Here is a 13,818-nt window from a genome sequence, read left to right as displayed (position 1 = left end):
ATTCAAATTTTAAAGCAACCAACTTCATGCTTAATGATACCAAAATATGTAAACAAAAACTTTCATGGTCTTTGGCTCCAAGTGCACCTGTTTCTTTTTATTGCAAATGGTGCAATTAAGAAATTCTGCAGCTCTAACCATTAAAAAAAACAAAATCTATACTTTAATGTTGTTGTTTTTTTTTTATAGCCCTACAATGGATCGGTGACCCTCTCGTCGGCTGGAATAGGGTCCAGCACAACTATGACAGCACAGATGGGCTGTACTGAATCTAAGTTTACCTGATTTTCCCTTCAATATCATCTTCTTCCGTGTCTATGAATTGCTTTAAGGGCTACTGCTCCATTTAAATTTTTCCCAAGAAATCCTGTGACCACTTGCCTATGCTCTGTAATTTCATTATGAACCTCACACTTGAGCAGAGAACAACTTCTCTGTCAAACTGACCTGTTGAGGGCTTTCATTCATCATGACAGCTGAAACTGCTATCTCTCAGCTGCTGGGTTTACAGTTTGCATGAAGGGTATGCAATAACTAAACTCAAAGATGGTATATCAGGTTAGAAGCGTGACCACAAGTATGCTCGTCCTTTTTCACCCCCCTGGATCAGATGAGGGTTATGAGGGAGAACAGCCTCTGCATCGTCACTAAACTGCTGGCCAAATGTGTTTCTGTGGTGTTCTCATGTTCTCTAAAATTAACTATAATGGTCACTACCTTGCAACTCTGGAGCAGATCCAGGGGGCATCTCAAAAGCAAAACACAGAAGTGGTCAAATGCAGTTTTCACAGCAGCCAAGAACAGCAGCATTGCTGGAAGTTCTCCCGAGGTGAGCAGGGAGACGAGCTGGAAAAGAAGATTGATCCAATTTAAATAGGGTAGGTTTTTCTTATTACAGGTAGAATTGTAAATGTTTTTGTTTTTATTTCATCTTGATTCAACCAGCTGGCAAAACGTGAGTCTTGAACTTCTTCACCATCAGTGTGGTTCAGTATTGAAGCATTTTCAAAAGTCTTCTACATTTTCTGCTATGTAATAGCTTTTTTCATTCACACTATGAATTAATGACTTTAATGATGACGGCCACTGAACTGAGAGTCCTAAATGGAATGTGGCTATAATTAATATTAGTTAGAACTATGCTTTCCTGTTGTGACGCTTCGCAGCATGCCAAAATGTCTGTAGTGTGTGCAAACAGACTGATTAGTGATAGGCAAGAAATTGCTCAAGCTGAGTGTGAGAGAGGAATGATGCCTGAGCAGTAACAGGATAAAGCTAAATCCCCTGTTAATAACCATAGGTGCTTTATTGCAGAGGTGGGACCAAGTCATTGTTTTGCAAGTCTCAGGTAAGTCTCAAGTAATGTCAGGCAAGTCAGAGTCGAGTCTCAAGTCACTGGTGTAAAAGTCCGAGTCAAGTCACAAGTCTGAAACTTTGAATTTCAAGTCCTTTCGAGTCTTTAAAAAAAAAAAACGAAAAAATAATGTTGCAGTTATGCTAAATGTAAATATTAGACCATGTAATTTTAAAATCTGTGTTTTTCTCAACACATGACAAAATAGTGAACTTAGAAAATATACACAAATTGTGAAATTGCACCTCTTTAAAATGCAGCTCAATTAAACCTAGCTCCAAGAATAATTTTCACCGACAGTTCTGAGATAAGCTGCATGTTATTCTTGGATGCGGTTGTAGGACCGGCTTTAAAATCGCATGACAAAAATATCATACACATTAAAAAAAACTGTATCACCAACGTAGCCTGGACAACATTTGCTAGTTAGATGAAGTCAGCTATCTCATCTTAGCATATTTATATGCATATTTATAATCATACGGTTCTTGGAGTGAGTGCATACACTCATGAAGTTTAGTAACTTCCGGTCACTGCAACAAGCCCAGGTACAGTTTACCGACAGATGGGTGCAGGACCTTGAAATGCACCGTGTAGAACGAAAGACCATCGTACGTATCATAAGTTTACCAGTCTCACAAATTGTCGTCATAAATACACATTCCTTAACCGTTTATTAATAGGACCTTTGAGCTCAACGGTAATTAATTAGTAGTGGAAATAATTTCTGGTACCCATCACAGAAATGTAGCAGTGACAACAATATTGTATGCTGTAATCGTACTGGGCAATTAGTGATACAAAAAACCTGTTTTATCCTGTGAATAAAAGTATATGTTTTTGTCAATGTACCATAATAACAGAAGCGAAACGCAATATTGTGTCAGGACAATTTACTATTTATGCACAATAAATAAAGGAGCATAGCGCGACAATTTCTGTTCAGCGCCAGACTTGCTTGTAACCTATATCACTAATTATGTTATGAAAATGACGTATTAAGTACTAAAAAACACTGACCTTCGTGTAAATGCTTGGAGCAGACTAACCTGTGAGCTGGAGTGTTCTGGGACGTTATATTTGATCTTTGAATGGCTGCAATCCAGGCCATCCATCGCCTCTTTGTTACTTCGGAAACATGGCTTGAACAATTTCTCTTCAACGACGTAATCCGATAACAACCGATCTCTTTACCCGTCGGCTTCCCGTGGCTGTCATGCGACCGGCTATTGCAGTTAATAATACAACAGCTTCTTGACATTTTTGTGTTTCTTTTTATCGCTGTATAACTGATTTTAATTGAAAGCCTGCGTGCGCTAGTACCGCTTGCCACGAGTTCCCAGAATCCTTTGCGGTTCTACCCGTGAATGACGTCACATTTTCAATCTCTATATAATATGCATGTTAAATTTTATATTTGGGGTAAAATATCAAGTCTTTTCAAGTAAACCGGTTCAAGTCCAATTCAAGTCCCAAGTCATTGGTGTAAAAGTCCAAGTCAAGTCACAAGTCTTAGAACATTTTTTCAAGTCAAGTCTAAAGTCATAAAATTAATGACTCGAGTCTGACTCGAGTCCAAGTCATGTGACTCGAGTCCACACCTCTGCTTTATTGTATCATTCCAAGGTTGTATCTCTGCTTTGTCATACATTCAAAGAAAATGCAGCTGTATCCAAAAACATAAATAAATGTCTGTTAAATTTAAATATTTTTATAGCCAATACATGTAAAATGTCAGGATTGCTGCACTGGCACAATTTTCATTTTGAAGTTTGCCCCTTATTTTCTTTTGTTGCCAGTGTACTTAAATTGAATAAAAGCCGACATAAACAGTACGCACAGACCAATCCCGGTATGTCCTTGTGTCCACCTCTTCAGCAGTGCTGGTAAAAGGTTAAAGTGTGCTGAGGAGCTTTTAGTCATTAAAATTTTGCAGTTTGGATTCAATTGAAAAAACACATTGAAGGCAAGACAGAATAAGAGCAAGAAAGCAGCACTCCCATTATATCACAGGTCAGCTGTTTTTCTATTACTTTTCTCGTCTTATTTGGGCAGCGGGGGAAAGGAGTGTATGGGAGAAAAGGAGCTGATAGAAAGAGGAGTAATGTCTCCATAGCTCCACTGCACACTCATATTTCTTTTATCTCTCGACCCTGTTTTGTGTTTCGCTTTTCAGTGTTTCAGGGCCAGTGGCCATCTGAAATTAGATTTCTTAAGGTACCCACATATGTGGGTAAGGTTCACACACAGATGCGCAGTGTGGGTGTTTGTGTCCGCTTTACAGATGCAAAAAAAAAAAGAGTGTACATGAGCGTCCATCTCTCTGGCTTCTTCGATCAATTTAAGTTGAAGAAATTGGATTGCCAAGTTTGCCGGTTTACTTTTTTTTTTTTATAGGGGACTTCAGAAGTAGAAGTACAATATGACAAAATGCAAGTGAGAAGTTGTGTTTTAAGGTGTAATATGAGTAGTGTGTGTGCCTGTGTGTGAGTAACCCCTCATCAATCTCTGGCTGCTTGCTTTCTGATTTACCTCTTCCCTACTCTGGTGAGGAGATGCTGCCTTCACTAAGCAATGACTCATCCTTCAGTGAGAAAAAAATTCTGTGTGTGTGTGTTATGCATGTCTGCATGTGCACCTTAAAGAACATCTGCTCCTTTCATTGGAGAGCTTTTGTCCTTGTAACCACAATGCACACCGTTGATTGATGTCTTTGTTACCCTAAAAAAGAGACACAAAAAGACAAGTTAAAAATAAAAAAGGCTTTAATTTTGAATTATGTTCACCCTGACTTTTTGTTTGTATGAATCCTATATTTTGTTGAGCTGCTCAGAAAATAATCTAAATCATCAACTATTTTTGCAGAGCATAAATAGGTAAGTCGTCTCGTGCCACATAAAGGTTTAGAGCTCAAAGGACGGCGTAAATATAATCCCAGTTATATAAAACCAAGTTTCACTCCAAAAATTCTATTTACTTTGGAAATAAATCGAATGTCTGTAGAGATCTAATTTAATGATTTCCTGTATGCGCCCTCAGAAGGTTTCCTGCATGTAGAGTCAGCACTAGATGACACAACTTGGTGAGATTGATATTTTTCCTGTGCTGTCTCTACTGTGTGATAGCTTTCTATTTTACCTTTTATGTTCAGAAAAAAAAAAACCCTGAAAGAAGGGAGAGTATAACATAAAGCGTGCAAGTACAATACAGTAATAGGGGCATTTTCAATAGTGTCTTCTCATAGGTTGACTATTTCAATTTAGTGCTGCATTTTTCACCAATTTCCTCTGCTTTGAAAGATTTTACACTTCTACAGAAATGCCTTGTGTAGTCATATGAAACTTGTGAGTTATTTTAACTGTCATGGAGGTCGGTTACTAACTGTCGAAAGTAATAGAAGCATGTGTGGAATTGTTGTGACTGATAAAACTGTAAATAATAGGTGTAACAGATCAAACGGTTAGCCGGAACATCTGGTATCCAGCAGCACAATTTTACAGTTAACGGACATTCACTCTGTAGGTTGTCATATCCACATGGCAGATTTTAGCTTATCAGCATAAGAAGTGAGTCTTTCTTTTTTAAATAACATACAAAAACAGCTGACACACAACATTCAAGTATGCACAAAAAATATGAGGACAAAGTTTATTACAGTTGTTTCCGGTAAATGCTCACGTAGGTGTTTGCAAATGTATCTTCATCTTTAATGCAAAGCTACTGGAGTACTTTGCTTAGTGCTCGGTTAGCTAGCTTCCCTGATGTTCACTTTCAGTGACCTAACTCCTACCAGAGGAATATTTGAAGGGAATGTTGGTGTGAATATGCACTGTGGCAGCAAGATGCTGTGGGCTCCAGAGTTGAAAGCACAGTAGCACACATTGTGTCCTCCTCCTCTCTACTCAGTAGCCTCACAAAGACTCTCAGAGGCGTCAGCATTGCCAGGGGCCTGATTGGCTTTGGACAGGCTGCATGATTTTAAGGTTTATTATCATAGGGACTCTCCTTTCATGCCAGCAAACACATTCAGATATGCCACTGTACAATTGGCATTTTGATTTGTTTGTGTATGCATGTGCATCACTATATGTTTTTCTCTGGGAACATGTATTGTGTAACACAGATTGAGGATCAACAGCTATTTACTGTCTCTTTTGATTTGTTAGCACCACTCGCAGCAATGTCTTTTGACCAGTCTCAAACTCAGTTGTGTGGCCAACACAAACAATTAAAGACATGCCCACTGTGATCTTAGTTTCATTCTTTCATTATGGATCAGCAACAGCAGGGGCCCTAATTACTTGTGTTGGCTTGCTGAGAGAATGAATGGGCACCGACTCAACCACAGGGCCAAAACAGGAACCCCAGGGGTTTAGATGAGCTGGCTTCTCAGAGTCAGCATTGGCAGGGAATCTGACTTCCTCTATTTCTGTCTGTTTATTGTCATTAGTTCTCATTTGTTAGCTCACTTTGCCTTTCCAAACTTTCCTTCTGATTGACTCTTCCTGTTGTTTTGGGATGTATTAGCTTGTTTTCCCATTTTCTTTTCTTTTATGTTGCTAACCAGGGAGGCAGTCAGGATCTTTTGGTGTCCTTTGCGATCCACCAATCCAATTTCTGACTTAAAAATAAGTTTAGGACATCCACCTGCTAACTGAGACACCAGTCTCTGTCAGTACCCAATGAAGATAAAGTTGGTATTTTATTTAGCACACAGCTGATTTCTAAAAAGATTTGCAAACCAAACTGAATTTTTCATACTGCTCTGAGGCTTGTGGAGCCCCTTTCTCTTCTCCAGCTTGTCGTAGACTTCTCTCTGACCTGTGTCTTGTCTCTTCTGTATTGCAGCTGGGGACAGAGTGGACCGCTCCAGGCGAGTTTAACAAATTCAGGTCCCAGTCTTCGAAGTCTGTGCAGTAAGTACCTCTGACAACCACACACGTATCAGGATGGCAAAATGATTTCACTTTCTCAGCAGTAGAGAGACCAAAAGGGCACAAGAATCTGATGGAGGATCTCCCAGGAAAGGTTTTGCTGGATGTTTTGTTAGTTTCACCTTGTAAACCTGTCAGTGTGTGTGTATTTGTGCCATCATAGCAAAATGCAGTCTGTATACACTGTAGGGGGAAGTACCTAAGCACAATTCGGAATACTTGAAAGCTGTTAGCAAGACCATATATGTACTAAGAGTCAGGATGTGAATATCTAGTCTTCCATGGTTGTTTCTGTTAAATAGTCTCTTTACCTGTTAAGCAGCAGTCTGCAGCAATTGCTGTATTTGCACATTAATATTACTCTACAACCTAATTTATAGCAATAAAGGTAATCTCTAGGTAGATGCAGATATTATCAAGGAACATGATTTTTGGTACTGGTTTCTGTTTGCAGTCTGACTAGTACAGAACAGTTGTGTTTGTGTAGGTCAGGCGTGGGGGAACTCCAGGCCTCAAGAGCCGGTGTCCTGCTGGTTTTAGCTGTGTCCTTGAACCAACACAGCTCATTTGTATGGATAAATTACATCATCAACATGTCTTGAAGTTCTCCAGAGGCCTGGTAATGAACTAATAATTTGACTCAGGTGTGTTGACCCAGGGTGAGATCTAAAACCTGCAGGACACCGGCCCTTGAGGCCTGGACTTCCCCACCCCTAGTATAGGTTTTGCTTCCTATGGAGAGCAAAGGAAGAAACACATTTACCAAAATGCAAACTTGAAACCATCAGCCAATATCTGACAAGATTACATTTATAAACAATAACTGGCACATAAAACAGGAAGCCTTGGTCCTGCAACCCTACACTACAACTTCTCACATATAAGAAGAAAGTGTTCCCTGGAGACTGAAGAGCAGATCTTCTATGCATGTTTTGTATGCATGCTAGTACCTATATCTATAGATGAATTACCATTCTGTATAAGAAGTGCTCTCAGGTGTCGACAGTCTTAATCCTGAAAGTACTCTCTTTCTCAGTAAATGTAAGATGGAGAGGCATTAAACTATCCAGTCCTCGACACATCTTTCTCCCTAATGTTTACATGATGACTCACTGAGTTCTTGGGCCACACCCATCTTCAAACTCTCCTTTAATATTGATCTTTAAGTTTTCAGACTCCATCTTGCATGGTTGTGAGACTCAGGTTGACAAGCAAATAGACAGGTGACAAAGTACTCAAAGCTGCTTCTTTTGTCGTAGTTCTTACTACACTACCTGTCTCCAGAACCCAATTTTTATGACAACAGAGACATACAGACAGCCACAGATTCACAAAGTGAACATAATATCTGCCGCATTGTGATTGTAAGCACTTATCCGCATCCACTTTGCTTCTGAACTCATTGTTAAGTTTATATGATTGTGCAGGAGAACCGATTCTAAAAGCTCTTGTTCCTTTGGGTTGCCTCATTTGCCCGACTGAATGAAGCACAAGTGTTGGCCTAAATTATTCAAATCACTGGTGTTTGGGGTGAAGTTAAGGGATACTTGGATCTTTTAAATGTGACAAATTAGGTTATGAACAATTATAACAATACAGTGTAGAAAGAAAGCTCACATTCTGTGTGGGTTGTCTTAGTTCTTACCAGGGCATAAAATTAGAGATGAACAACAATACATGATGTATTACACTGTGTAATTATTTGTTTAACAAAAATAAGCCAAAATGCAGAAGCGGTGAGTGCAATAAATAAATACTCTCCATGATTGAATAGCTTTCATAGCTGCTTTGAGCAGCAATAACTTGAAGCAACTTAAAGTAATCTTTTTTCTTTTAATCCATCTCTTATGTCATTCTGGAGGAATTTTGGCCCACTCTTCTTTACAACATTGCTTCGGTTTATTCAAGTGTGTGACAATTCATTTATGCACAGCTCTCCTAAGGTCCCAACACAGCCTTTCAGTTGGGTTGAAGTCTGGCCTTTGTCTGGGCCACTGCAAGACTTTAATTCTTTTATTTTACAGCCGTTCTGTTGTAGATTTGCTGCTGTGCTTGGGATCATTGTCCTCTTGCATGACCCAGTTTGCCCAAGGCTTTAGCTGTCAGATAGACAACCTCACATTTGACTATAGAATACTGTGGACAGTGGAGAAGGAGTTCATTGTCGACTCAATGACTGCAAGGTGTCCAGTTCCTGTGGCTGCAAAGAAACCAAAAATCAAAATAATGATCCCTCCACCACAGTCCTGACAGTTATAATGGTAAATGGCCTGTATTTATATAGCGCTTTACTAGTCCCTAAGGACCCCAAAGCGCTTTACATATCCAGTCATCCACCCATTCACACACACATTCACACACTGGTGATGGCAAGCTACATTGTAGCCACAGCCACCCTGGGGCGCACTGACAGAGGCGAGGCTGCCGGACACTGGCGCCACCGGGCCCTCTGACCACCACCAGTAGGCAACGGGTGAAGTGTCTTGCCCAAGGACACAACGACCGAGACTGTCCAAGCCGGGGCTCGAACCGGCAACCTTCCGATTACAAGGCGAACTCCCAACTCTTGAGCCACGATTGGTATAAAGTGTTTGTGCTGTTGTGCTGTGTTTGGTTTTCACCAAAACTGGTACTGTGCATTATGGAGATGCTGCATCTCCACTTTGCTCTCATCTGTCCAAACGACGCTATAAAAACTATTTGTTCAGATAAAACTTGTCAAATCTAAACCATGCTGCCATGCTCTTTTTAGAGAGAAGAAGCTTTCTCCTAGAAAGCCAAACAAATTATACATTTTCAGTCTTCTTTTAATTGTACTCTCATGAACTTTAACGTTTAACATGCTAACTGAGGCCTTCAGACTCTAACATTTCTCTGAACATTGCTCGGTCTGACCTTGGGATGAATTTGCAGGAACGTCCACACCTGGATTTGAAATTGTTTGGAAATTACCATATAACCCTTCGCCAACTAATTGGCAGAAACAATTGCTTCTTCAAGAGCATTGCTGTTGTCTGTACTCTTTGGTATTGTTTTAACACACACCTGAATGCTCCAGACCAGCAAAAACAAAGAAAGTGACAGAACATACAGTGTGATAACATCAGAAGTGTTGGTTGGATGTGTAAATGGACCTCTGAGGTGACGCTCTAAGTCAGTGTAGGTGTTCAGGTAACACTGACAAATGTCTCACTGGATCTAGTGGAAGTTTGAAATCATAGATGCATACAATGCATAAAAAAAATACATGCATACATACCATAGAAACATGCATAAAAAAATCAGAGGCCCAGATTATTCCCGTCCCAAAGGCCATTTGTGTAACACTATACAGCTGTTTTTGAAATTCAGTTTTAAAATAAAATATACTGAACATGATACTTCCAAACGCAGCTCTATATTATGATTAAAAATAATAATGGTACTATGAAAATCAGTCATGCCTGCTTGCCATTTTATATCCCCAGTGTGATGGTTCCATTATCAAAAGAAACCACATCCCAAGCTATGAAAATCCAATGAGATGGCACACATTCAGGGAATATGTTTCACAATGAACTTTACGTTCTTTATATTGATTACAGTATTGATTTTACATTACAGTTTATTCAGGCTGACTCTCTCCATCACACCAGCGTCTAATCATATATTGAATTCTCATCGTTACTGGTGCTGAATTTTTTTTCTTGTTTTTTGTAAAGCTATACCCACGCACACAGTTTAGTCTCTTGTGTGTTTGTACAGTCTGTTCTTATTCCAGGTCTTCATGACAAAAAAGTGGTAGTGTGGTTCTTGGCTGGAAGTTACACATACGTAACACCTCAGTGTGTGTGCTTTTAAATTGTGTTTGCTTTGGAGGTTTTGGTAGGTTATCGTCACGGTTTGTGCCTACGTGCTTTTGTTTTTTGGCAGGTTTGTTATGTGTAGGTTGTTTTTGTGACGGGATAAAACCAAATCATAATGCTGAAGTCCTTTTTATTCATGAATGTTGTATGTGCAAGTGTTACTTTATCTCTGTGCGTAGGATTAACTGGGTCTGGTTAGCACGGAAAGCTCACCAGCCTACGAGGGAGAGCAAAGAGGTGACAAAAATGAAATGGAAGAAGAGACAGAAGGATGCGGTTGAAAGTTTTTCTATTTTCTTTTCCTGTCTGACAAGTATATTGCAGTCTCCCACAATAACAAGACAACAACAAAGCAACCAAGCGTGAAGGCAGATTATGACAGGAACATTAAAAAGGTTGTGCAGCAGAGGAATTTGAGTGTGACACTTCAAGTTTTGTGACCTGTTACTGTGTTTCTGCGTGTGAATGTATTTTGCATCTGCTTAAAAGTATTTTGGGTGTGTTGTCGTTATTTTTTTTAACTTATGCCAGTCAAGGGGAAGTGTTCAAGAGAACAAGGCTGGACTGCGCATTGTCTATCCCAATGAAATCTGATATAACGATGATTAACACACAGCAGTTGTTGCCTTCATCTACCTCTCCGAAAGCGTTTAATGTTTCCTGGCCTTGATGTGTAAAGTGATTTATGATTTCTCTGTCATGTCATTATTTATTTATTTATTTTGTTCGTCCCAGACATGAAGCAAGTTGAAAATTGTGCGCTTTTAAGCTTGATAACTGAAGTCAAATCTATTTTGATTTTATAGCTGCTCACTTTCACTTGCTTTAGAGGAGCCATGTCAAAGAGGACATGAAAGTCAGTTTCAATATAATTATACAAAATCGGTTTTGCTATTTCATGTGTGGGTGTACATCAGAGAACATGTTCATACTTTTGCATGCAAAAAAATACAGGCCTGTCTGCATTAATGTGAATGTGCTTGTTAAATACTGCACCATTTGAAAGTCTGCTCTGCAGCTAATGGCTTTATTGTGGGACCTCAAAGCAAAAAAAAATTAATTTGTCATTTTCCGCATGTTCCCTGTGCTGCCCCGTGCAACTTGCATCCCTCACACACCATTGCACTCGATCTGTTTGTGGCAGGATATCCTCCCAAACGTGGCAAATCTGTGCAGAAGAATTAATTGCCATGCCTTCATAAGAAGGTATTCTTCAAATTAGATGGGATGGAATTGAAATGAGCAAATTAGCAGTGCAGAAGCGAATAACATATCGCTTTCCGTCTATTTTTTATTTAAAAAAAGAGACGACGTGAGCAGCTGTTATTATCGCTCATTAGATTTTATAACCTGGTAATTTCAAAGATCTGTAAACCTGATAAAATCAAGGAATAATTGAACAAAACTAAATGATTTCAGTGTTCCCGGGTTTTTATTACACTCAATTTCGTAGATGGGCACTGCGAAAATTATAAGTCATTACACATGAGGCCCTTGTCAGCCTGATCTTCTTGTACAATTTGTTATTGGAGAATAAGTTCAGGGCCATTTGAGCCTATTTACAGACTTCATTCTGCCATAGCTAAGTTCTGCACAAAGCCTTAATCAAAACTGCAATTTAAAACAGCTCTCACACTGCTGCTGTTCTTGGTTTTATTCATAGTGGGCTCAGAACTAGATGGAATGAGACAGCGCTATATTAAAATGGAGTCTAAAAGAGTCAAACAGTACAGAGCAGAACGGAGCCAAACAGAGAGCAGCCGTCAGAAATGTAATTGAACAGAGGAGAGCAGAGTGAAACACAGACACTCCTACGTTAGCAAGGTTGTTTCGTTTTTTTCACACTCTGGACTGTGGTTATTTATATGTCTTGGTTCATTGGACCTGTACAGCAGATTGTAGTAGAGTTGAGTGAACAGTGACTAATGGCTGCTGCAGGGCTGAATCATATTGTCAGAGAATGAAACATATTGTTGTTGAGAGGTTCACTTTAAACTCTTCACTTGGCTGTTGGAGGTCTCCATACAATGCAATCAGAGGCAACTGCAACTAGAAAACGTACATCCACAGAGTTAAGCATATTTAAATAGATGGACAGGCACACATAAAACAGATCAAATCAAACATGTAGTCATCTTGGATAACGTGCTTTCATCTGCCACATCTTTCCCTTCAAGGATCGCTCACGTTTGTTGCTCGTTTTTCGTGGTCCACTCTTTCTCTCTTGCTGAACCTCGTGTCATAGTGACAATAACAGTGCAACATTGAATTAAAAGCAGTAAAAGGGGAAGAAGTAGGAATGCTTTCTCTGTGTGCACGCAGTTCAAAGACCAGCTGGAATGATGTATTTCTCACATGTTGGCCTTCCTGTTGCCATGAAGTGTGGAAGTTCATCCTAGGTGGCAGTTTTAATAGATGTCATCCACAGTCATCTACACCACCTGGCTATCAACTCTTGGAGGTGATGACTCATGCTATTAGTGAGTGGGTGTATTTGTGGTTAATATGATTAAGCTTATTAAAATTTGAAAATAGAGGGTGTTGATATTCTCTTTCAGCCCTTTCCTTGCTTTCAAGACACTTTTTAGTTCCTCATTGAAATAGATCCAAGTAAGGATTTGTGTAAGCATATCATCAAATGAATTGTAGTACCACCACTAAAACCAATTTTTAGATTTCTGGTGACATGCTCGTTTTTTGGAACACAATATAAATAATATTTGATCATCATTTGACAGCTACTCTTTTATTTGTGAAGAACAATAGAAAACATTTGACAGCTCCAGTTTCTTTAATATGTCCCCACATTCATTTTCTGCCTTACAGAAAGAAGGTTCTGCTGTTTAGGCTCTTTCTGTGTCAAGTTTGCATGTTCTTGCAGAGTCTTGGTGGGTTTTCCGCAGGTTCTCTCGTTTTCTGCCTGTGATGGTGATCCATCCAGGGTGTTTTCCTCCTCTTGGTATACACTCGGGGAGTTTCAACACCAGAATCTGAGTCAGCAGTGCTCTACTGTGTTTAATCAAATGACACTAAACATAGAACATATTTTGTTGTTACATTTCTGTGCATTTAAAATCAAACTTTAAAAACATCAAATCAAAGTAAGAAGCACAAAAAACATTTTTTTTTCTGATGCCAGCAGAATATGTTGTTTTGACTTTTAATCGAATAACAGTGTCAATTTGAGATAATTTTTTATCTGTCTCCGCCTCTGCTGTGAATTGATAGTTTGGCAGTGCCTGCTAGGTGCTGTCACAACAGCTTGATGAGTGACAGTGAAGTAGTCAGATAAGGAACTCGGATAACCCTGTCAACACTATCTCGTCTCTCTGAAACCGCTAACAGAGCCTCAGGCTGCACACACAACACCAGGGCGTGATTGACATTTATTAAAATTCTATAAGTTGAACCATCCTGAATTCAGACCGAGCTGGGCTGCTGCTCTGCTCGATTTTAGAACATTTTTTGGCTCTCAAATTGGAACGTGATTGGCAATTAGTTGAAGATTAGAAGTAGTATGATGGGTATAACCATGGATGATCAGCCATCTGACACAATGGTTTCTTGATAACCAAGAAAACTTTGCCCTCAGTGTTAATAAGACCAAGTAGCTGATCGTGGATTTCAAGCAGACAAGGAGAGAGCATGACCCCGTTTACATTAACGGAACCTCAGATGACCATCA

The 13,818-nt window shown here is 39.5% G+C and overlaps 1 protein-coding gene across 2 annotated transcripts in view; it reads left to right on the top strand.

Annotated features, from left to right (window-relative positions):
- Positions 1–13,818, top strand: part of b4galnt4a (beta-1,4-N-acetyl-galactosaminyl transferase 4a) — a 181,715-nt gene that overhangs the window by 130,113 nt on the left and 37,784 nt on the right. For both annotated transcript variants that reach the window (XM_080876616.1, XM_080876617.1), the window contains one exon: positions 6,203–6,270. In XM_080876616.1, coding sequence (XP_080732742.1) covers positions 6,203–6,270 — 68 coding nt within the window. The remainder of the gene's footprint in view (positions 1–6,202; positions 6,271–13,818) is intronic.

This window comes from Rhamphochromis sp. 'chilingali', assembly GCF_963969265.1.
Source record: "Rhamphochromis sp. 'chilingali' genome assembly, chromosome: 2".
Taxonomy (NCBI): Eukaryota; Metazoa; Chordata; class Actinopteri; order Cichliformes; family Cichlidae; genus Rhamphochromis; species Rhamphochromis sp. 'chilingali'.
Note: the sequence above shows the minus strand (reverse complement) of the source record. Positions and strands in the feature narration are given on the sequence as shown.